Source organism: Eumetopias jubatus, unplaced genomic scaffold, assembly GCF_037043125.1.
Source record: "Eumetopias jubatus isolate StellerSeaLion01/CBP00866 unplaced genomic scaffold, mEumJub1_p1.0 scaffold_7, whole genome shotgun sequence".
NCBI classification, from domain to species: domain Eukaryota; kingdom Metazoa; phylum Chordata; class Mammalia; order Carnivora; family Otariidae; genus Eumetopias; species Eumetopias jubatus.
In genome coordinates, this window is record NW_028274813.1 from 146043376 (window position 1) to 146068885 (window position 25510).

The window sequence follows — 25510 nt, forward strand, 5'->3', positions numbered from 1 at the left end:
TCTAATGTTTCTACCATTGTAGTTTACAGATTTCTTGTCCTGAGTTTCTTTGAGGATTTTCTCTTTGTCTCTGAGACTCGTAAGTTTTACTATTAGATGTCGGGGTGTTGACCTGTTTTTATCGATTTTGAGGAGGGTTCTCTGTGTCTCCTGGATTTTGATGCCTGTTTTCTTCTCCACATTAGGGAAGTTCTCTGCTCTAATTTGCTCCAATATACCTTGTGCCCCTCTCTCTCTTTCTTCTTCTTCTGGGATCCCAATTATTCTAATATTGTTTCATCTTATGGTATCACTTATCTCTCGAATTCTGCCCTCGTGATCCAGTAGCTGTTTATCTCTGTTTTTCTCCACTTCTTTATTTTCCATCATTTGGTCTTCTATATCACTAATTCTCTCTTCAGTGTCATTTATCCTAGCAGCTAGAGCCTGCATTTTTTATTGCACCTCATTAATAGGCTTTTTGATTTCGACTTGGTTAGATTTTAGTTTTTATTTCTCCAGAAAGAGTTTCTCTAATATCTTCCATGCTTTATTCAAGCCCAGCTAGTATCTTTAAAATCGTCATTCTGAACTCTAGTTCTGACATCATACTAATGTCCGTATTGATTAGGTCCCTGGCAGTCGATATTGCCTCTTGTTCTTTAATTAGAGGTGATTTTTTCCGTCTTGTCATTTTGTCCAGAGGAGAATAGATGAATGAGAATAAAATGTTAACAGGGTAACAACACCAGAAAAATATACTCTAAATAAATCAGAAGACACTTGAAACCAGGGGAAAAGAAAGGGATAGAAAGAAAAAAGAAAAAGAAAAAAAAACCCAGAAAATGATAAAAAACAATCAAATAAAAAAACAGAATATGATCAAATATGTTCAGGCCGGTGCATTGATTAGTGCTACACACTAGATTTTGGGCGTATTTTGGTCTGTTAGAAGAAAGTGCCTCCCAAAATTTTAAAGAAAGAAAAGCTTATATATGTACAACAATAAGGGAAATACGATGAAGGGATGGAATATGATTGTAAAGATGAAAAGTATAAAAGATTTTATAAAAGGAATTGATAAGATAGAAGTTGGATGAAAAAAGAAAGAAGATTTAAAAAGAAAAAAAAGAGGGAGAATGTGATTAGGCAGGAGACTAGAACAAAGCCATACACTAGATTTTTTAGGGTATGTTTTGGTCTGTTAGAAGAAACTGTATACCAAAATTTTAAAGCGAGAACAACTTATATATATATACCCAAAATAAGGTTAACTACTATGAAGGGATAGAATATGACTCTAAACATGAGAAATGAAAAAGATTTTTTAAAAAAGGGATTGATAAGATTTTGGTTGAAAAAGGGAAAAAGAAAAATTAAAAAAAAAATAAAGAAAACTAAAAAAATTAACTTTGAAAGTCTAAAGAATCATGGGAGAAAAAGCCATGAATTCTCTGTGCAGTATTCCCCCTAGTTCTGGAGCTCTGCCATTCTCATTGATGGGTAAACTTGGTCTTGGCTGGCTGCTTTTGCTGATCTTCTGGGGGTGGGGCCTGTTCCCGTGGTTCTCAAATATATTTGCTGGAGGCTGAATTGCCCCGCCCTTGCTGGGGGCGGGCTAAGTAATCTGCTTGGGTTTGCTCTCGGTAGCTTTTGCTCCCTGCAAGCTTTCCCTACAGCTTTGGAGGATGAGAGTGAAAATGGCGGCCTCCCTATCTCCGTCCGGAGGACCTGAGAACTCAGGGCCCCACTCCTCAGTGCGCCCCCAGAGAAAAGCAGTCACTCCTGTCTCCCCAGTCTCTGGCTGCATTCCGTGCTCACCCGGCCTGTGACCGAGCGTTTCTATCTCTGGCACATGAACCCGTGTAGAGTTCCAAACCCAGCATATGCCTGCAGTGCACTCCCGCACCACTCCTCCCAGGGGAGGAAGGGGAGTCTCCCCAGATCTGCCCTTGTTGAGTCCCTGTTTCCAGAAGGTGCTCGCTTTTCTTTTCAGAGAGTTGCTGCTATTGTTTTCTTTGAACTCCTGTTGAGTTCATAGGTGTTCAGAATGATTTGATCCCTATCTAGCGGAATTGCTGGGACCAGACGAAATTTAGGTCTCCTACTCCTCCATCATCTTGCTCCTCCCCCCTCTTTTCTTTTTGATAAGTCTGGCCAGGAGTTTATCAATCTTATTAATTCTTTCAAAGAACCAGCTCTTAGTTTCGTTGATCTGTTCTATTGTTCTTTTGGTTTCTACTTCATTGATGTCTGCTCTGTTCTTTATTACTTCTCTTCTCCTGCTGGGTTTAGGCTTTAAATGCTGTTCTTTCTCCAGCTCCTTTGAGACCTTTCTTATTTCTTGAGAAAGACTTGTATTGCTATATACTTTCCTCCTAGGACCGCTTTGGCTGCATCCCAAAGATTTTGAACAGTTGTGGTTTGATTTTCATTGGTTTCCATGAATTTTTAAAATTCTTCTTTTACTTCCTGGTTAACCCATTCATTCTTTAGTAGGATGCTCTTTAGCCTCCATGTATTTGAGTTCTTTCCAACGTTCCTCTTGTGATTGAGTTTTAGTTTCAAAGCACTGTGGTCTGAATATATGCAGGGAATGATCCCAATCTTTTGGTACCAGTTGAGACCTGATTTGTGACTAGGATGTGATCTATTCTGGAGAATGTTCCATGGGCACTAGAGAAGAATCTGTATCCTGTTGCTTTGGGATGGAATGTTCTGAATAGATCTGTGAAGTGCATTTGGTCCAGTGTGTCCTTTAAACTATTTACTTCCTTGTTGATCTTTTTCTTAGATGATCTGTCCATTTCAGTGAGGGGGGTGTTAAATTCCCTCACTATTATAGTATTGTTGTCAATGTGTTCCTTTGCTTTTTTTTATTAATTGGCTTATATAATTGGCTGCTCCCATGTTAGGGGCATAGATATTTACAACTGTTAGATCTTCTTGTTGGATAGACCCTTTAAGTAAGATATAGTGTCCTTCCTCATCTCTAATTATAGTCTTTGCTTTAAAATCTAATATTTCTGATATAAGGATTGCCACCCCAGCTTTCTTTTGGTGTCCATTAGCATGGAAAATGGTTTTGCACCCCTCACTTTCAATCTGGGGGTGTCTTTGAGTCTAAAATGAGTCTCTTGTAGACAGCACATCAATGGGTCTTTTTTTATCCAATTTGGTAGCTTGTGTCTTTTGATTGGGGCATTTAGCCTATTTACATTCAGGTTAACTATTGAAAGATAGAAATTTAGTGCCATTGTATTGCCTGTAAGGTGACTATTACTGGATATTGTCTGTGTTCCTTTCTGGTTTATCTTACTTTTGGGCTCTCTCTTTCCTTAGAGGACCTTTCAGTATTTCTCGTAGGGCTGGTTTCGTGTTTGCAAATTCCTTTAGTTTTTGTTTGTCCTGGAAGCTTTTTATCTCTCCTTCTATTTTCAATGACAGCCTAGCTGGATATAGTATTTTTGGCTGGGTATTTTTCTTTTTTAGTGCTCTGAAGATATCATACCAGTCATTTTTGCCCTGCCAGGGCTCTGTGGATTGGTCTGTTGCCTGTCTAATGTTTCTACCATTGTAGTTTACAGATCTCTTGTCCTGAGCTGCTTTCAGGATTTTCTCTTTGTATCTGAGACTCGTAAGTTTAACTATTAGATGTCGGGGTGTTGACCTATTTTTATTAATTTTGAGGGGGGGTTTCTGTGCCTCCTGAAATTTTTTTAAAGATTTATTTATTTACATGACAGAGAGAGAGAGAGAGAGAAAGGGAACACAAGCAGGGGGAGTGGGAGAAGGAGAAGCAATGCAGCGTTTGGTCCCAGGATCCTGGGATCAAGACCTGAGCCAAAGGCAGACGCTTAATGATTAATCCATCCAGGTGCCCCCCCCTTCCTGGATATTGATGCCCATTTCCTTCCCCAAATTAGGGAAGTTCTCTGTTATAATTGGCTCCAATATACCTTCTGACACTCTTTTTCTTTTTTCTTCTTCTGGGATCCCAATTATTCTAATATTGTTTCATCTTATGGTATCACTTAGCTCCCAAACTCTGCCTCATGATCCAGTAGTTGTTTATGTCCGTTTTTGTCAGCTTCTTTATTTTCCATCATTTTGTCTTCTATATCACTAATTCTCTCTTTGGCCTCATTTATCCTAGCAGTTAGAGCAGCCTCATCATTTTCTATATTTTTATCTTCTATATCATCTATTCTCTCATCTGCTTCTCCTGTCCTTTTTTTTCCCCATTATATCCAGTCAGTGTTTTATCTCAGTTATAGTTATTTTTTATTTCAGCCCAACTAATTTTGTGGTCCTTTATCTCTGCATTAAGGGTTTCTCTGGTGTCTACTATGGTTTTTTCAATCCCAGCTACTGGTCTTATGACTGTGGTTCTAAATTCTTGTTCAGATATATTGCTTATATCTGTTTTCAGCAAGTCCCTGGCAGTGATTTCTTCTTGATCTTTCTTTTGGGGAGAGTTTCTACATCTTGTCATTTTGGCTAAGTTTCTGTCTATTTTGTGTTTTGAACGTTTGTTATGTTTCCTACATCTGAGAATTAATACTATATTAAGAAGTGCTGGGGCGCCGGGCTGACTCAGTCTGTTAGGTGTCTGACTTGATTTTGGCTCAGGTCATGATCTCAGGATCATGGCATTGAGCCCCACATCGGGCTCCATGCTCAGTGGGGAGTTTGCTCAAGCTTCTCTCTCCCGTTCCCTCTGTTCCTCCCTCCAATCTCTCTCTCTGTAAAATAAATAAATAAAACTTTTAAAAAGTAGGGTGTCATACACTGTCCAGGGCCTGGCCCTTCAGAGTTTCTGGTGTATGCTCTGTGCACTCTGCTGTTGTATTTTGGCTGTTCCTTCCCACTGGTCAGTCCTCTGCAGAGTTCCTCCTTGCTGCACTGTGGAGTTTTGGGACCTTTGACGAGGTGTGCTTTTTTGTTGAAATAAGCCTGTTAAAAGAAATGAAAAAGGAAGAAAAATAAAAGAAGAAAAAACGCTTGGTTTAATTTAAAAAAAGGGGGGGGAAGGGAAAAGGAATAGGAAACACACTGACAAACAAAAACTATAAGCCTGAATCCAAAGAAATAAAGGCTTTAAACGACATAGTGGACCAGATGGACTTCACAGAAATATTCAGAACATTCCATCCGAAAGCAACAGAATAACATTCTTCTCTAGTGCCCATGGAACATTCTCCAGAATAGATCACATCCTGGGTCATAAATCAGGTCTCAATGGGTACCCAAAGATTGGGATCATTCCCTGCATATTTTCAAACTACAATGCTTTGAAACTAGAACTGAATCACAAGAGGAAAGTTGGAAAGGACTCAAATACATGGAGGCTAAAGAACATCCTACTAAAGAATGAATGGGTCAACCTGGAAATAAAAGGATTTAAAAAATTCATGGAAACCAATGAAAATGAAAACACAACTGTTCAAAATCTTTGGGATGCAGCCAAGACAGTACTAAGAGGAAAGTATATAGCATTACAAGTCTTTCTTGAGAAACAAGAAAGGTCTCAAATACACAACCTAACCCTACACCTAAAGGAGCTGGAGAAAGAACAGCAAATACAGCCTAAACCCAGCAGGAGAGGAGAAATAATAAAGATCAGAGGAGAAATCAATGAAATAGAAGCCAAAAGATCTGATTCATTCCAGATCAACGAAACTAGGAGCTGTTTCCTTGAAAGAATTAATAAGATTGATAAACCCGTGGCCAGACTTGTCAAAAAGAAAAGAGAAAGGACCCAAATAAATAAAATCATTAATGAAAGAGGAGAGATCACAACTAACACCAAAGAAGTACAAACAATTATAAGAACATATTATGAGCAACGATATGCTAGCAAATTTGACAATCTGGTAGAAATGGTTGTATTCCTAGAGATGTATAAACTACCAAAACTGAACCAGGAAGAAATAGAAAGCCTAAACAGACCCATAACCAGTAAGGAAATTGAAGTAGTCATCAAAAATCTCTCAATAAACAAGAGTCCAGGGCCAAATGGCTTCCTAGGAGAATTCTACCAAACATTTAAAGAAGAGTTAATACCTATTCTTCTGAAATTGTTCCAAAAAATAGAAATGGAAGGAAAACTTCCAAACTCATTTTATGAGGCCAGCATTACCTTGACCCCAAAACCAGACAAAGATCCCACCAAAAAGGAGAATACAGACCAATATCCCTGATGAACATGGATGCAAAATTCTCACCAAAATACCAGCCAATAGGATCCAACAGTACATTAAAAGGATTATTCACCACAAGAAAGTGGGATTCATCCCTGGGCTGCAAGGTTGGTTCAATATCCGCGAATCAACCAATGTGATAAAATACATTAATAAAAGAAAGGACAAGAACTATATGATCCTCTCAATAGATGTAGAAAAAGCATTTGACAAAGTACAGCATCCTTTCTTGATCAAAACTCTTCAGAGTGTAGGATAGAGGGTACATACCTCAATGTCATAAAAGCCATCTATGAAAAACCCACAGCAACTATCATTCTCAATGGGGAAAAACTGAGAGCTTTCCCCCTAAGGTCAGGAACATGGCAGGGATGTCCACTATCACCACTGCTATTCAACATAGTATTAGAAGTCCTAGCCACAGCAATCAGACAACAAAAAGAAATAAAAGGCATCCGAATCGGCAAAGAAGTTAAACTCTCACTCTTTGCCAATGATATGATATTTTATGTGGAAAACCCAAAAGATTCCACCCCAAAACTGCTAGAACTCATAATGGAATTCAGTCAAGTGGCAGGATATAAAATCAATGCACAGAAATCAGTGGCATTTATATACAGCATCAAAAAGACAGAAGAAAGAGAAATTAAGGAATTGATTCCATTTACAATTGCACCCAAAACCATAAGATACCTAGGAATAAATCTAACCAACGAGCAAAGGATCTGTACTCAGAAAACTATAGAATACTCATGAAAGAAATTGAGGAAGATACAAAGAAATGGAAAAAGGTTCCATGCTTATGGATTGGAAGAACAAGTATTACTAAAAATGTCTGTGCTACCTAGAGCTCTCTACACATTTAATGCAATCCCTAACAAAATACCATCAACTTTGTTCACAGAAATGGAACAAATAACCCTAAAATTTGTATGGGACCAGAAAAGACCCCAAATTACCAGCGGAATGTTGGAAAAGAAAATCAAAGCCAGTGGCATCACAATTCCAGACATCAAGCTTTATTACAAAGCATCAAGAATGTATGGTACTGGCACAAAAACAGACATAGATCAATGGAACCAAATAGAGAGCCCAGAAATGGACCCTGAACTCTATGGTCAACTAATCTTCGACAAGGCAGGAAAGAATGTCCAATGGAAAAATTTTCCTTACACCACACACAAAAATAGACTCAAAATAGTTGAAAGTCCTAAATGTGAGACAGGAGTCCATCAAAATCCTTGAGAACACAGGCACAACCTCTTTGACCTCAGCCAGAGGAACTTTTTCCTAGACACATTGCCAAAGGCAAGGGAAGCAAGAGTAAAAATGAAGTATTGGGACTTCATCAGGATAAAAAGCTTTTGCACAGCAAAGGAAACAGTCAACAAAACCAGAAGACAACCGAGAGAATGGGAGAAGATATTTGTAAAGGAAACATCAGATAAAGGGCTAGGATCCAAAATCTATAAAGAACTTATCAAACTCAACACCCAAAGAACAAATAATCCAATCAATAAATGGGCAGAAGACATGAACAGACATTTCTGCAAAGAAGAGATCTAAATGGCCAACAGACACATGAAAAAGTGGTCAATATCACTAGGCATCAGGGAAATACAAATCAAAACCTCAATGAGATACCACCTCACACCATTCATGTTTCTTCACTTCAGATTTAGGTACCTAATTCTAGATTTTAGCCATTCTATCAGGTGTGAGGTGATATCTTATTGTGGTTTTGATTTGTATGTCCTTGATGATGAGTTATGTTGAGCATCTTTCCATGTGTCTGCTGGCCACCACTATGTCTTCTTTTGAAAAAGGTCTATTTGGGTCCTCTATCCATTTTTCAACCGTGTGTTTGGTATATTTGGTGTTGAGTTGTACATGTTCTTTATATACTTTTTTTAAAATTTTTATTATGTTATGGCAGTCACCATACAATACATAACTAGTTTTTGATGTAGTGATCCACAATTCATTGTTTTTGTATAACATCAGTGCTCCATGCAGTATGTGCCCTTCTTAATACCCACCACCAGGCCAACTCATCCCCCAACCCCCCTTCCTCCAAAACCCTTAGTCTGTTTCTTGGAGTCGATAGTCTCTCATGGTTCGTCTCCCCCTCCGATTCCCCCTCCTTCATTTTTCCATTCCCTCTCTCAATGACCTCCATGCTATTCCTTATGTTCCACAAATAAGTGAAACCATACGATAATTGACTTTCTCTGCTCGACTTATTTCAAGTAGCATAATCTCCTCTGGTCCCATCCATGTTGATGTAAAAGTTAGGTATTCATCCTTTCTGATGGCTGAATAATATTCCATTGTATATATGGACCACTTCTTTATCCATTCAGGTTTTGAAGGGCATCTCGACTCTTTCCACAGTTTGGCTATTGCGGACATTGCTTCTATGATCATGGGGGTGCATATCGCCCTTCTTTTCACTACATCTGTGTCTTTGGGGTAAATACCCAGGAGTGCAATTGCTGGGTCATAAGGTAGCTCTATTTTTAATTTTTTGAGGAAGCTCCACACTGTTTTCCAATGTGGCTGTACCAATTTGCATTCCCACCAACAGTGTAAGAGGGTTCCCCTTTCTCCACAACCTCTCCAACATTTGTCGTTTCTTGCCTTGTCAATTTTTTGCCATTCTAACTGGTGTAAGGTGGTATCTCAATGTGGTTTTGATTTGAATTTCCCTGTGACTAATGATGATGAACATTTTTTCATGTGTCTGTTAGCCATTTGTATGTCTTCTTTGGAGAAGTGTGTGTTCATGTCTTCTACCCTTTTTTGACTTGAAGAGGTGACTGCCTATGTTCTCCAGTGGGATTTTGATGGATTCCTGTCTCACACTGAGGTCTTTCATCCATTTTGAGTTTATGTTTGTGTATGGTGTTAGAGAATGGTCGATTCTCATTCTTCTGTATATAGCTGTCTAATTTTCCCAGCACCAATTATTGAAGAGACATTCTTTTTTCCATTGCATATTTTTTCCTGCTTTGTCAAAGATTATTTGATCATAGAGTTGAGGGTCCATATCTGGGCTCTCTATTCTGTTCCGTTGGTCTATATGTCTTTGTGCCAGTACCATGCTGTCTTAGTGATCACTGTTTTGTAATACAGCTTGAAATCGGGCAACGTGATGCCCCCAGCTTTATTTTCCTTCTTCAACATTTCCTTGGCGATTCGGGGTCTTTTCTGATTCCATACAAATTTTAGGATTGTTTGTTCTAGCACTTTGAAAAATGTCATTGGAACTCTGATCGGGATGGCATTGAAGGTATAGATTGCTCTGGGTCGCATAGACATTTTAACAATGTTTATTCTTCCGATCCATGAGCATGGAATATTTTCCCATCTATTTGTTTCTTCTTCAATGTCTTTCATGAGTGTTCTGTAGTTTCTAGAGTATAGATCCTTTATGTCTTTGCTTAGGTTTATTCCGAGGTATCTTACAGTTTTTGTTGCTATTGTAAATGTAATTGTTTCTCTAATTTCTCTTTCTACAGTTGCGTTGTTAGTGTATAAGAAAGCAACTGATTTCTGCACATTGATTTTGTATCCTGCCATATTACTGAATTGCTGTACGAGTTCTAGTAATTTTGGGATGGAGTCTTCTGGGTTTTCCACATAAAATATCATGTTATCTGCGATGAGAGAGAGTTTGACTTCCTCTTTGCCAATTTGAATACCTTTTATTTCTTTTTGTTGTCTGACTGCTGTTGCTAGGACTCCTAGTATTATCTGAACAATAGTGGCAAGAGTGGCATCCTTGACGTGTTTCTGATCTTAAGGGAAAGGCTCTCTGCTTTTCTCCATTGAGTATGATATTTGCTGTGAGTTTTTCATAGATGGATTTTATGAACGTGAGGAATGTTCCCTTTATCCCTACTCTGAAGAGTTTTAATCAAGAAAGGATGCTGTATTTTTTCAAATGCTTTTTCTGCATCAATTGAGAGGACCATATGGTTCTTCTCCCTCCTCTTATTAATGTATTCTATCACATTGATTGATTGGCAAGTGGTGAACCAAACTTGCATCCCAGGGATAAATCCCACTTGGTCATGGTGGATGATCCTTTTAAAGTATTGTTGGATCCTATTAGCTAGGATTTTGTTGAGGATTTTGGAATCCATACTCATCAGGGATACTGGCCTGAAATTCTCCTTTTTGATGGGGTCTTTGCCAGGTTTGGGGATTAAGGTAATGCTGGCCTCATAGAATCAGTCTGGAAGCTTTTCTTCTGTTTCTATTTTTTGAAACAGCTTCAGGGGAATAGGTATTATTTCTTCTTTGAATGTTTGTAGAATTCCCTAGGGAATCCATGAGGCCCTGGACTCTTGTTTTTTGGGAGGTGTTTGATCACTGCTTCAATCTTGTTACTGGTTATTGGCTTATTCAGGTCGTCCGTTTCTTCCTGTTTCAGTCTTGGGAGTTTATAGGTTTCCAGGAAGGCCTCCATTTCATCCAGGTTGCTCAGTTTATTGGCATATAGTTTTTGATAATAATTTCTAATAATTGTTTCTATTTCCTTGGTGTTGTGATCTGTCCCCTTTCATTCATTTTTTAAAAATTAATTTGTGTACTTTCTCTTTTCTTTTGGATAAGTTTGGCCAGTGGTTTATTGATCTTATTAATTCTTTCAAATAATCAGCTTCTAGTTTTTTTGATCTGATCTACTGTGTTTCTGGTTTCTAATTCATTGATCTCTGCTGTAATCTTATTATTTCTCTTCTAACGCATGGGTTAGGCATTGTTTGTTTTTTTCCTGCAGTTCATTAAGGTGTAAAGTTAGGTGAAATCGGGATTTTTCTATTTTTTTTTTTTGAGTGAGGCCTGGATGGCTATGTATTTCCCCCTTCGGACGGCCTTTGCAGTATGCCGTAGCTTTTAGACTGATATGTTTTCATTCTCATTGCTTTCCATGAATTGTTTACGTTCTTCTTTGATTTCCTGGTTGACCCAAACATTCTTGAGCAGAGTGGTCTTTAGTTTCCAGGTGTTTGAATTTATTCCAAATTTTTTCTTGTGATTGAGTTCCAGTTTCAAAGCATTATGGTCTGAGAATATGCAGGCAATAATTTCAATCTTTTGGTATCGGTTGAGACCTGATTTGTGACCCAGTATGTGGTCTATTCTGGGGAAGGTTCCGTGCGTGCTCAAGAAGAATGAGTATTCTGTTGTTTAGGGTGGAATGTTCTGTATGTATCTATGAGGTCCATTTGGTCCAGTGTGTCATTCAAAACTTGTTTCTTTGTTGATTTTCTGCTTAGATGATCTGTCTACTGCTGAGCGTGGAGTATTGAGGTCTCCTACAATTAACGTATTGTTACCAATATGACTTTTTATTTTGGTTAACAGTTGGCTTATGTAGATGGCCGCTCCCATGTTGGGGACGTAGATATTTACAATTGTTAAATCTTCTGTTGGGTAGTCCCTTTAAGAATGATATAGTGTCCTTCTGTGTCTCTAACTACAGTCTTTTGTTTAAAATCTAGTTTTCTGATACAAGAATTGCTACCCCAGCTTTCTTTTGAGGTCTGTTGGCATGGAAGATGGATCTCCATCACTTCACTTTTAGTCTGGATGTATCTCTAGGTTCAAAATGAGTCTCTTGTTGACAGCATATGGATGGGTCTTGTGTTTTTATCCAATCTGCAACCCTGTGCCATTTTATGGGAGAATTTAGGCCGTTCACATTAGAGTGATTATTGAAAGAAATGAATTAATTGTCCATCATGTTGCCTGTGAAGACCTTGTTTTTATAGATTGTCCGTTTCTATATCACTCTTGGGTCTTTCTCCTTTTATAGAACACCCCCCGTTAATATTTCTTGTAGAGTCAGCTTAGTGGTCACATATTCTTTCAGTTTCTGCCAGTCTTGGAAGCTCTGCATCTCTCCAGCCATTCTAAATGATAGCCTTGTTGGATAAGGTATTCCTGGCTGCATGTTCTTCTCGTTTAGTACCCTGAATATGTCTTGGCAGCTCTTTCTGGCTTGCCAGGTCTCTGTGGACAGGTCTGATGTTATTCTGATGTTCCTCCCTCTGTATGTAAGGAATCTCTTCCCCCTAACTGCCCTTAAGATGGTTTCCATGGTTCTAAGATTTGTGAGTTTTACTATTACATACCAGGGTGTTGGCCTGTTTTCCTTATCTTGGGAGCGGTCCTCTCTGTCTCTAGGAGACGAATGTTTGTTTCATTCCCTAGATTAGGGAAGTTCTCAGCTACAATTTGCTCAAATATATCTTCTACTTCTTTGTCTCCACCCCAAGGGATTCCAATAATTCTGACATTGGACCGTTTCATGGCGTCAGTTATTTCTCTGATACTGTTTTCATGGATTCTGAGTTGTTTTCCCCTGGTCTCTTTTCCCTTTTTGTCTATTAATTGGTCTTCAAGGTCACTAATTCATTTTTCTGCCTCACTTACCCTAGCTGTTAGATTATCTAGATTAGATTGCATCTCACTGATAGTATTTTTAAATTCTGCCAATTCAGCTTTCATTTCTGCCCTTAGAGACTCTATGTTGCCATTAATTGATCTCTCCATTCTAGCTATTTTCTTCACAATTGCTAGCCTGAATTCCATCTCTGACATCTTGGTTATATCTGAATCTATTTGTAAATCTGTAGCATAAGTCATAGTCTCTTAGTCTTTCCTATTTTGGAGGTTCCTCCTCATAGTCATTCTATTGAGGGGTGGTTAAGGGAATGTATAGAGTCCAAATTATTGACCACAACCCAAGGAAGATGCACCTGTTTTATAGAGACCTTAGAGTTGCTGGCCTCTTGTTTTCCCAGCCTGTCTTCTGGGGGAGGAGCGTGCTACACTGTTACTCAGGCAATCCTGTTTCGGTAGAGTTGTCCTGTCCCCCGTGGGGGGGGGGTGGGCTCAGTGGAAACCGGTTTTGGGGGGCTTTTGTTTTCTGGCATCTTTCCCTGGTGGCTTTCTGTTCAAAGCTTGTTTGAACTTGAGCTTGGTCTCATCTGAGAGTCAGAGAAGAGACCGTTTCTAACCCTCTTAGAGCAGAGAGATTGCAGTCTGTTCTTCAGCGAGCTCTCCAGGACACACTATCTCCGTTTCTGTCTGTGCTGTTATAAACTGCAGTGTCGTGGGTTGTGTGCCCCTCAGCAGCGCTCCCAGTCCTCGCCTCTAGGTCGGGGCACATCTCTGCACTTTGTGCTTCTAAAACCGTCAGCTGCTCCAAGTTCACACCCGAGGTCCGCTGCTCAGGGTTTCTGTCCGGCGGTGTCAGATTCCAATGTCCAGGCTCCCTCCCCCTTCCATTTATCGTCTGATATCTGCCCATGGAATCATGGCTCCCTGCTTCCTACCTTGAAACCAACCCCCTGCGATAGTCTGTAGAGATCCAGATCTATCTTCTTACATCTCAAGCTGATTTTGTCAGGTTCAGAGTGGTCTGGTAGATATCCAGCTCAATTCCGGGGACCGGTTGGAATAGAGTTCCCCTACTCCTCTGCCATGCCACCCTCCCCGCAACTCTTAATCTCAGGGTTGTGAATTCAAGCTCCACACTGGGTGTAAAGATTACTAAAAAATAGATTTAAAAAATTCGGCCCAATTGCATACCATTTACACACCTATTAAAGTGGCAAAACAAGAAACTGATTATATCAAGAACTGACATGGATGTAGAACAACTGGAATTTTCATACGTTGCTGGTGGGCATACAGAATGGTATAACCACTTTGGCAAAAGTTTTTCTATAATATTAAACATATACTTATCATGTCCTAGCAATCCCAGCCCCAGGCATTTACCCAAGAGGAATAAAATTATGTTCACACAAAAACCTGTACATAAATGTTTATAGCAGCTCTATTCATAAGGATCAAAAGCAAGAGACCATCCACATGTCCATCACTTGGTCTATGAATAAATGGTGTCAGTTCATACAACAAACTACAATTCAGTAATGAGAAGACATAAACTTGTTAACAACGTGGGTGAATCTCAAAAACAGTGTTAGGTTAATAATCCTCAAATGGTTACATAATATATGACTTCTTTTATATGATATTCTGGAAAAGACAACATCATAGGACATAGAACAGATTAAGTTGTTGCCAGCGGCTGGGGCTCAAGGGAGGAGACTGACACAAAGGGTCATGTGACACTTCTGGAGATGATAAAACTGTTCTCTATTTTGACTGGAGTAGTGGGTGCATCAGGATTCATAGAACTGCATATCTAAAAAGATTAACTTTTACTCCAAGCATTACCTCAATAAACTTGACTTTAAAAATATAAAGTAGAGATACCTGTCTGGCTCAGTTGGTAGAGCATGGGACTCTTGATCTTGGGGTTGTTAAGTTTGAGTCCCATGTTGGGTGTAAAGATTACTTAAAAATAAAAGTTTAAAAAATTAAAAAATAAAAAGAGAAAGTCAATTTACAATCTAGTAAATGGAAAACTTAATTCAAACTGAAGTTCAATACAGTGTCCTAATTGAATGCAAAGAATCTGACCTGATTTGTAAAAGCAAACAAACAAAAATAAGAGCATAATTGCATTTCTTCTCATATGCTAGAATACAACATGTAGTTCTGATTCTGGTTTATATGAGGATGTACAGGTTCATGACACAGATAACCCATTTTTCATTGTGCTAGGTATTCACTCATTCAACACACTGCGCACTTCCTGTACACCTTGATCCATGACAGATGCTGACCATAACATGGTCAGATACAGGCCTGTTCCCAAGGATCTCATAGTGCAGTGAAGAGGACAAATAAGAAACAAATACATCAGGGGCGCCTGGGTGGCTCAGTCGTTAAGCATCTGCCTTCGGCTCAGGTCTTGATCCCAGGGTGCCAGGATCGAGCCCCGCATGGTGCTCCCTGCTCAGCGGGTGAGCCTGCCTCTCTCTCTCTCCCTCTGATGTTCCCCATGCTTGTAGTCTCTCCCTCTCTGTCTAATAAATAAATTAAAAAAAAAAAAAGAAACAAATACATCATAAACAAGACGGGCATATTTATCTTGAATAAATTAATTATACCTTGTCATTTTCACGATCAGAGATAGGAATGTCCATGCTCATTATAATACATCCTAAATGGCAATTTGATTATCTGAAGCCCTATCCTTTATATATTTCCTTTGTTTATTTTAGCCAGATGTCAAATTAAAAGAAAAGTCAATTTAAAAACCCCTTTGCAGGGATGAGTTAAGATGGTAGAGGAGTGGGGTGGCCCCTAAGCTTGCCTCATCCCTTGAACACAACTAGATAAGTATCAAATCATTTTGAACACCTAAGAAATTGATCTGAGGACTGAGAGAGCAAAACTGCACAGGAAGAAGCAAAATTGACCCCATCATGGAAGGTAGGAGTTATGGAGAGTTGATTTGGGGGAGAAAAGAACTGAGGCTGCTGTAATGGGGAGGGAGCCCTGATCATGGAGAGTGGAGAAAGACAGACAGACAGACACACACACACACACACACAGTGAATCAGCCTGCAGATATTGCACAAGAAAAACTCTTCCCCAAAACCACTGCCTGGGAAAAGGAAAGGGGCTGCTTACCGCAAGCATTGATAAGCAGTGGAGGACAAAGTCTGAAGTTTTGGAGGTCCGTGCCATCACCAGGGTTGTGCCTGGTGGGCTTGGCGGTGCTCTGGTGGGAAAGGAGGGTGGAAGCATAGGAGCAGGCAGTGTGGTCTCAGGATCCCCTTGGTTACATGGGGAGAAACCATTCCCCTGCTTGGAGCACATTTGGGAGAGGGGGCACAACCGCTCCAGGGACAAAAGACCTCATGGGCACCACTGAGCTGCCCTGTTCCCTTGCAGAGGAACAAAGACACCAGCGAAGGACAGCAAGCCATGGTGCTCTTTTTGCTGATCTCTACCATAAACTCCAAACTGCTGTGCTATCATACAACTGATTTCTGGGACAAACCAGCAAATGGCAAAAGCGTGGGGAGACCCTCCCCCAGAGGATCAGCATGGGTCTGCCCCTCAGGGATGTCTAAAATTTGGAGTTTTGAAACCCAGCCCCACGCCTGAGATAAAACACAGGAGTACTGTACCACCTAGCAGGCAGACAGCTTGGATGCAGGCAGGGACCTGACAGAAGCTGGGGACACAAGAGAGGTGATTGTTTGATCTTTTGTGAGAGCTTCCTGAAGAGTGGCAGGTGCGAACTCACTGCTCAGGGGTCAAGAGAGTGGGGCAACACCATTCCCCCCACTGCACCCCTCCCACCCCTGCCCATCAGCACTGAATTCGTATCTTTCAATAATCACTCTGAGTGTGAAATGGACTAAATGCTCCAAACAAAAGATATAGGGTATCAGAATGAATAAACAACAAGACCTATCTATATGCTGCCTATAAGAGATTCATTTTAGACCTAAAGACACCTGCAGATTGAAACTGAGGGGCTGGAGAACTATTTATCATGCTAATGGCCATCAAAAGAAAGCCAGAGTAGCCATACTTATAACAGACAGACTACATTTTAAACCAAAGACTGTAAAAAGAGATGAAGAAGGGCACTAAAATTAAGGGGTTTATCCATCAAGAAGATCTAATTATAAATATTTATGCTCCAACTTCGGTGCTCCCAAATATATAAATCAATTAATAACAAACATAAACTCATTGATAATAATAATACAGAAATAGTAGAGGATTTTAACACCACTCATAGCAATAGACAGATCATCTAGAAAACCAACAAGGAAACAATGGCTTTGAGTGACACACTGGACCAGATGGACTTAATAGATATATTCAGAACATTTCATCCTAAAGCAGAGGAAAACACATTCTTTTCAAGTGCACATGGAATATTCTCCAGAATAGATCACACACTGGGTCACAAATCAGGACTCCATGAGTATAAAAAGATCAAGATTATATCATGCATATTTTCAGTTCACAACATTATGAAACTTCAAGTCAACCACAAGAAAAAATTTGGAAAGACCACAAATGTATGAAGATTAAAGAACATATAATAATGAATGAATGGGTAAACCAGGAAATTAAAGAAGAAATAAAAAAATACATGGAAGCAAATGAGAATGAAAACACGACAGTCCAAAACTTCTGGGATGCAGCAAAGGTGGCCCTAAGAGGTAAGTATATTGTAATACATGCCCACCTCAAGAAACAAGAACAGTCTCAAACACTACCTAACCTTACACCTTCAGGAGCTAGAAAAGGAACAGCAAATAAAGCCTAAAGCCAGAAGGAAAATAATATAGAGCAGAAATAAATTATATATAAGTGCACCTGGGTGGCACAGTTAAGCGTCTGACTCTTGGTTTAGGCTAAGGTCGTGATCTCAGGATCTTGAGGTTGAGCCCTGCATTGGGCTTTGTGCTCAGTGAGGAGTCTGCTTAAGACTCTCTCTCTGCCCCTCCCCACTGTGCTTTCTCTCTCAAATAAATATATAAATGAATGTTAAAAAAAAATAAAATCTTAAAAAAAAAGGGGGGCGCCTGGGTGGCTCAGTCGTTAAGCATCTGCCTTTGGCTCAGGTCATGATCTCAGGGTCCTGGGATCGAGCCCTGCATTGGGCTCCCTGCTCCACAGGAAGCCTGCTTCTCCCTCTCCTACTCCCCCGTTTGTGTTCCCTTGGTCTGTCAAATAAGTAAGTCTTTTCTTTTTTTTTTTTTAAAGATTTTATTTATTTTTCAACAGAGAGAGAGAGAGAGAGAGAGGGAACACAAGCAGGGGGAGTGGGAGAGGGAGAAGCAGGCTTCCCGCTGAGCGGGAAGCCCGATGTGGGACTCGATCCCAGGACCCTGGGATCATGACCTGAGCTGAAGGCAGATGCTTAACGACTGAGCCACCCAGACGCCCAATAAAGTCTTTAAAATATATATATACAACAAAAAACAGTAGAACAGATCAATGAAACTAAGAGCTGGTTAGAATGGCTAAAATCACAACTGAGGAAAGAAGAGATGTTGGCAAGGATGTGGAGAAAGGGGAAGTGCAAATCGGTGTAGACACTCTGGAAAACAGTATGGAGGTTCCTCAGAAAGTTAAAATAGAGCTACCCTATGACCCAGCAATTGCACCACTGTGTATTTATCCAAAGGGTACAAACATAGTGATTCAAAGGGGCACATGCACCCCAATGTTTATAGCAGTAATGTCCACAATAGCCAAAATATGGAAAAAGCCCAGATGTCCCTCAACAGATGACTGAGTAAAGAAGATGTGGTGTGTACACACACACACACACACACACACAGTGTATATTACTCAGCCATCAAAAAGAATGAAATCTTGAGTCACAGATCTGTACTTCTGAAACAAATAATGCAATATATGTTAAGAAAAAAAAATGAAGAAGAAGATAGCAGGAGGGGAAGAATGAAGGGCAGTAAGTCGGGAATAAGCCGGAGGGGGAGACGAACCATGAGAGACTACGGACTCTGAAAAACAAACTGAGGGTGCTAGAGGGGCGGGGGGTGGGGGATGGGTTAGCCTGGTGATGGGTATTAAAGAGGGCACATTCTGCGTGGAGCACTGGGTGTTATGCACAAACAATGAATCATGGAACGCTACATCAAAAACTAATGATGTAATGTATGGTGATTAACATAACAATAAAAAATTTAAAAAAAAGAATGAAATCTTGCCATTTGCAATGACATGTAGATGGAACTAGGGGGGGATTATTCTAAGTGAAATAAGTCAGTCAGAGAAAGACAAATACCATATGATTTCACTCATATGTGGAATTTAAGAATCAAAACAGATGAACACAGGGGAAGGGAAGGAAAAACAAAATAGGAAAACAGAGAGGGAGGCAAACCATAAGAGACTCTTAACTACAGGGAACAAACTGAGGGTTGCTGGAGGGGAGGTGGGTTTAGGGATGGGGTAACTGGGTGATGGGCATTAAGGAAAGCACTTGAAGTAGAGCAGTGGGTGTTATGTGCAAGTGATGAATCACTAAGTTCTACTCCTGATATTAATAATACAGTGTATGTTAACCTACTTGAATTTAAATAAGACCTAAAAAAATAAAAACAGAAACAAAGAAAAACTATATAAAAGTTTCTATGACCAAGCAAAAGGAGACTAGAATTTAAAATGCTTTCTTTTTAATACTACTAACTGCGTTTCCAAAAATGACATAATTCACATTTAAAGGTATCAATACTATAAATGTATCTTACAGTAGGAAATATAAGTATAAACAGATTATATACATTTTGCTTTATTGATATAATTTTACACACATAACCTTATATACTATCCAATAATATCCAAAGAAAACACCTACAAATGTACTTGTCTAGACAGTAGACAACAGTTTTTAAAATGAACCAAAATAGAGATTCTGGTTTCTCAGCTGCATGTGGTGGAATTATTTATGTATAAAGATCAACTCTTGTGTATTTACCACATTAAAGATATTTAACTTTGTTCCATGCCAGCCATGAGTGACAGTGCGAGAGATTCCACTGTTGGAAGAATAAAAATAAGGTTAAAAAATAGGTTTAAATATTTGAAAATAAGGCTTCAATAATTTCAGAACCGAAAGTATTTAATGACTTTCCAATTTTTAATTGATTATTTTAAATGTAAATAAAGATAATTGGTTTATTAAATACAAATTGGAAAAGCAGGATTTATTTTGTATTTCAGATTAATGTTGAAAACAAAACATCTGGCATTTCACTGAACAAATCACAGTTGTCCCCTATGTCTTAGAATCTGGAGTCAATTCATAACAAAATGCTATGTTCTAACCTATGAATGGATCCTATTTGCATAACAATCACCCAAAGCAAAAATGGACAAATAAGTCAATGTTTCCTCTAACACATTTCTAACATAGTGTTTTTTAAAATGTTCAGCTATTCTTAATTAGTACATCACAATTAGAATACGCAGAAAAAGGGAAGAGATTAACCCTGCACACTTAAAAAATCTTCTCCCTGTGACTCAATCCACAGACTTGTCTGCCTCACATGGTATTTTGAACTGTTACACATGTTACAGGGGGTACAGGAGTTTTTGAAACTGCCAAAAAAAAAAACCCAAAAACCCACCCCAAAACAATGCTTACCTTTTGAAAAGGAATAATTACAAAAGCTACACATAATAGTAAAGTATGACTGAGATCTACTCTGCCATCAGCTTTATTTAATAATAGTTCTAGAAATCCACTGGTGTAACAAATCATATACTAAAAAGCAGTATCTTTAGTCTCAGTGTTTTACATCTGATATTAATTCACCACATTGTAATTCTGAAAAAGCAAGTCAAAGTATGGCACAACTGCTGAAGGATTTTCCAGGTTTAAAAAGGTGAAAAATTCTAATTCTTTATGAGATTAGTACCAAAACAGTAACAGTAGACTTAGCTACAAGAAAACATAAAAGCAGTAATAATTTAACATGGTATACTCACAATGGGGAAAGGATCCTCTGCAGACAGCTTTGTTTAAAATGGTTACAAGAAACATATGGCAGTTTTTAAAATCCGACTCCATTTTCTCTATAGATTCCATTCTAGGAAAGAAAGTAAATTTCAATTAATAAGTATATAAAGGGTTAATGGGTAGGCTACAAAATATATTTGGAGTAATTTCAAATATACTTCAGTTTAATGTCCTAAGTCTTAAGATAATGAAATATAAAATTTCCTGCCCTACTTTAAAATACAAGCTTTCCAAATATTTGAAGGAAAAAGTCATTAGGACATAAAACTGTGCTCTTTTTGGATGATACTGGGTTCCGAAGCTGGGATGGCTGGGGATGTTCCCTTTTCCATTACACATTTCTGTATTTTTCATTTGTATATCTTCTTTTTGAAACAAATACATTAAAGATATAAAAGCCTACATTTTAAAATTATTAAAAAATGAGAGGGAAAAATCAAATAAGAAATCAGAGGGAGACAAATCGTAAGAGACTCTTAACTATAGGGAACAAACTGAGGGTTGCTGGAGGGGAGGTGGGTGGGGGGATGCGGTAACTGGGGGATGGGCATTAAGACGGCACTTATGTAATGAGCACTGGGTGTTGTACGCAACTGATCAATTATAGAACTCTACATCTAGAACTAATGATACACCATATGTTACCTAATTGAATTAATAAAATGTTATATAAAAATAAAATCTTAAAAAAACAAAAACTTTATTATGGGCAATATGGAACATACATAGGAGAGAGCACAGAGGACACTCACACACCCACATCCAGCTTCAGCAGTCATCTACTGCCAAGAGGCCCTGTGCACAGCCCAGCCCCACATTTAGGCAAATTTGAGACATCATAGCCCTTCTGTCATAAATATTTCAGTGTGTATACATTAAAGATAAAGACTCCTTTTAAAACAGAGCCACAACACTATTTACTTGAAAATATTTAACAATGATTTTTTAATATCATCAAATAAGCAGTGTTCAAAATTCATGTTGCTTTTGAAAATTTTCACTCTTCTGCTGTAAGTGAATCAGGGTCAATTAATTTCCATAAATTATAATGGCTGATAATTCTTCTGAAGTCCTCCTCACTCCCTGTTATTTTTCTCACAATTTACTTGAAGAAACTGAAACAATTCAATTTTAGCCAAGCATATGCAGCAGTGTTATTTTCTCCTCCACCTCACAGTGGTATGGAAAGAAAAATGTGCTTTACATACTTTGCGACAGCCCTAACAAAGCAAGTAAGACTTTTATTTTCATACTGCCATTAAGAATTCTAAACTACACTTAGTATCTTCATTCAGAGTGTTCTGATGCAGCCATAGATTAAGATTTTAATTTTGATTAGCACTATCATGAATTCTCACCTCCTTACTGACAAGTACAAGCTATTATTCCAAAAGTCTGGTCAATGAGACTTGCATTTTTATTTTAGGGAAGTAACAGAGGCATTATCATTACATTAATTTTATGAAGAAGACAGGATCAAACTACTGAACTGTACATTCAGGTTTACAGTACAGGATGGTATTCTAGATATGAAGAGCAAGCTCCTGGCTCAAAAACTGTCCTCTGACTTCACAGCATCTGTCTTTCTACATGATTCTGGACAATAGTCTACCGAGACATCCAGAATTTGCCTTAAAATAATTTAGCAAGTTATGGATAGGGGTGGGCACCAAGAGTTTGTTATGCAGTTCTCTCTACTTGTATGTTTGAAAGTGTTCATAATTAACAAAACCTATACAAGTAAACATGAATGCAATCTAAGAATATTTACTTGTTCCAATTAAAATTTTCAGGTATTTCTTCTTGTTTTACAACTCATAAAAGAATGGCACACTTTTAATGCTGCCTATTAAAGTGAAAAACTTCAACTCTTCCCTTAATGTAAGTGATATGTAATATATTGCCAAGATGTAAAAAGGCTCCCAGAATATACTTTATAAAAAAGGGTTTCGAGAATAAAGTCAGTTTAAAATTTTTTTAAAATTTAAATTGAATTTAATTAACATACCCTGTATTATTAGTTTCTGTGGTAGAACTGGTGATTCTTCAATTGCATATATATCACTCACTGCTCTCCTTCAAGTGCTTTCCTTAATGCAATGTTCATGTTTTGTTTCTTAAATTCCACATGTGAGTGAAATCATATGGTATTTGTCTTTCTCTGACTTATTTCACTTAGCATAATCCCCTCTAGTTCCATCCACGTCATTGCAAATGGCAAGATTTCATTCTTTTTGATGGCTGAGTAATATACCACTGTGTGTGTGTGTGTGTGTGTGTGTGTGTGTGTGTGTGTGTGTGTGTGTGTGTGTGTGTGTGTACCCATACATACATACACATCTTCTTTACTCATTCATGTCACTGGTCATTTGGGCTCTTTCCATATTTTGGCTATTGTGGACATTGGGGCCATAAACATTGGGGTGCATGTGCCCCTTCGAATCACTATGTTTGTACCCTATGGATAAATACATAGTGGTGCGATTGCTGGGTCATAGGGTAGCTCTATTTTAACTTTCTGAGGAACCTCCATACTGTTTTCCAGAGTGTCTGCACTGGTTTGCACTCCCACCAATGTAAGAGGGTTCCCCTTTCTCCACATTCTTGCCAGTACCTGTTCTTTCCTGAGTTGTTAATTTTAGCCATTCTGCCTGGTGTGAGGTGGTATCTCATTGTGGTTTTGATTTGTAGTTCCCTGATGCTGAGTGATGTTGAGCATTTTTTCCTGTGTCTGTTGGTGATTTGTATGTCTTCTTTGGAGAAAGGCTGTTCATGTCTTCTGCCCATTTCTTGACTGGATTGTTTTTTGGGTGTTGAGTTGGTAAGTTTTTTTTTTTATAAGATTTTATTTATTTGTCAGGAGAGAGAGAGAGAGAGAGCACAAGCAGTGGGAGCAGGCAGAGGGAGAAGCAGGCTCCCCGCTGAGCAAGGAGCCTGATGTGGGACTCCATCCCGGGACCCTGGGATCATGATCTGAGCTGAAGGCAGATGCTTAACTGACTAAGCCACCCAGGCATCCTGATAAGTTCTTTATATTTGGATACTAGCTCTTTATCAGATGTCATTTGTGAATAGCTTCTCCCATTCCATAGGCTGCCTTTAGTTTTGTCGACTGTTTCCTTTGCTGTGCAGAAGCTTTGTATTTTGATGAAGTCCCAATAGTTCATTTTTACTTTTGTTTTCCTTGCCTTTGGAGATATGTCTAGCAAGAAGTTGCTGTGGCTGAGGGCAAAGAGGTTGCTGCCTGTGTTCTCCTCTAGGATTTTAATGGATTCCTGTCTCACATTTAGGTCTTTCATCCATTTTGAGTTTATTTTTGTGTATGGTGTAAGCAAGTGGTCCAGTTTCATTCTTCTGCATGTAGCTGTCCAACAGTCCCAACACCATTTGTTGAAGAGACTGTCTTTTTCCCATTGGATAGTCTTTCCTGCTTTGTTGATTAGTTGACCATACAGTTGAGGGTACATTTCTGGGTTCTCTGTTCTGTTCCATTGATCTGTGTCTGTTTTTATGCCAGTACCATACTGTCTTGATGATTATAGTCTGTAATACAGTGTGGAGTCCGGAATTGTGATGCCTCCAGCTTTGGCTTTCTTTTTCAACATTTCTTTAGCTACTCAGGGTCTTTCCTATGTTCCATACGAATTTTAGGATTGTTTGTTCCAGCTCTGTGAAAAATGCTGGTGGTATTTTGGTAGGGATTGCACTGAATGTGTAGATTGCTCTGGGTAGCACAGAAATTTTAACAAAATTTGTCCTTCCGACCCATGAGCATGGAATCTTTTTCCATTTCTTTCATAAGTGTTCTATAGTTTTCAGAGTACAGATCCTTTACGTCTTTGGTTAGGTTTATGCCTAGGTATCTGATGGTTTTGGTGCTATTGTAAATGGGATGGAGTCCTTGATTTCTATTTCTTCTGTCTCATTGTTGGTGTACAGAAATGCAACTGACTTCGGTACATTGATTTTATATACTGCCACTTTGCTGAATTCCTGTATGAGTCCTAGCAGTTTTTGGGTGGAGTCTTTCAGGTTTTCAACATAGATTATCATGTCATCTGTAATGAATGAAAGTTTGACTTCTTTGCTGAGTGGATGCTTTTTATTTCTTTTTGTTGTCTGATTGCTGTTGCTAGGATTTCTAGTATTATGTTGGACAGTGGTGAGAATGGACATCCCTGTCATGTTCCTGACCCTACAGGAAAAGCTCTCAGTTTTTCCCCCTTGAGGATGATATTTGATGTGGGTTCTTTGTATGTTGAGAAATGTTCCCTCTATCTCCTCTATCCCTACTTTTTGAGGGTTTTTATCAAGAAAGAATGTTGTACTTTGTCAATGCTTTTTCTGTATCAATTGAGAGGATCATATGGTTCTTGTCCTTTCTTTTATTAATGTGGTCTATCACCTTGATTGATTTGCGGATGTTGAACAACCCCTGCAGCCCAGGAATAAATCCCACTTGGTCCCAGTGAATAATCTTTTTAATGTATTGTTGGATCCTATTAGCTAGGATCTTGGTGAGAATTTTTGCATCCATCCTCATCAGAGATTTGGTCTGTAATTTCCTTTTTAGTGGGGTCTTTGGTTTTGGGATCAAGGTAATGCTGGCTTCATAGAGTAAGTCTGGAAGTTTTCCTTCTATTTCTATTTTTTTCAAACAGCTTCAGAAGAATAGGTATTAATTCTTTAAATGTTTGGTAGAATTCTGCTGGGAGGCCATCTGGCCCTGGACTCTTGTCTGTTGGGAGATTTTTGATTACTGCTTCAATTTCTTTGCTGGTTATGGGTCTGTTCAGGTTTTCTATTTTTCCTGTTTTAGTTTTGGTAGTTTTAAGTTTCTGGGAATGAACTAATTTCTTCCAGATGGCCCAATTTG

General features: G+C 38.8%; 1 protein-coding gene across 3 annotated transcripts in view; it reads right to left on the reverse strand.

Annotated features, from left to right (window-relative positions):
• Positions 1 to 13999: 13999 nt before the first annotated feature.
• Positions 14000 to 25510, reverse strand: part of TUBGCP5 (tubulin gamma complex component 5) — a 103147-nt gene continuing 91636 nt past the window's right edge. For 2 of the 3 annotated variants that reach the window (XM_028087280.2, XM_028087277.2), the window contains exons 22-23: positions 20604 to 20704; positions 19380 to 19651 (exon numbers count right to left, since the gene is read on the reverse strand). In XM_028087280.2, coding sequence (XP_027943081.1) covers positions 19605 to 19651; positions 20604 to 20704 — 148 coding nt within the window. In that variant the 3' untranslated portion in view covers positions 19380 to 19604. Of the gene's footprint in view, positions 15137 to 19379; positions 19652 to 20603; positions 20705 to 25510 lie in introns of those variants that run through there. The other variant, XM_028087279.2, reaches the window with a different exon arrangement.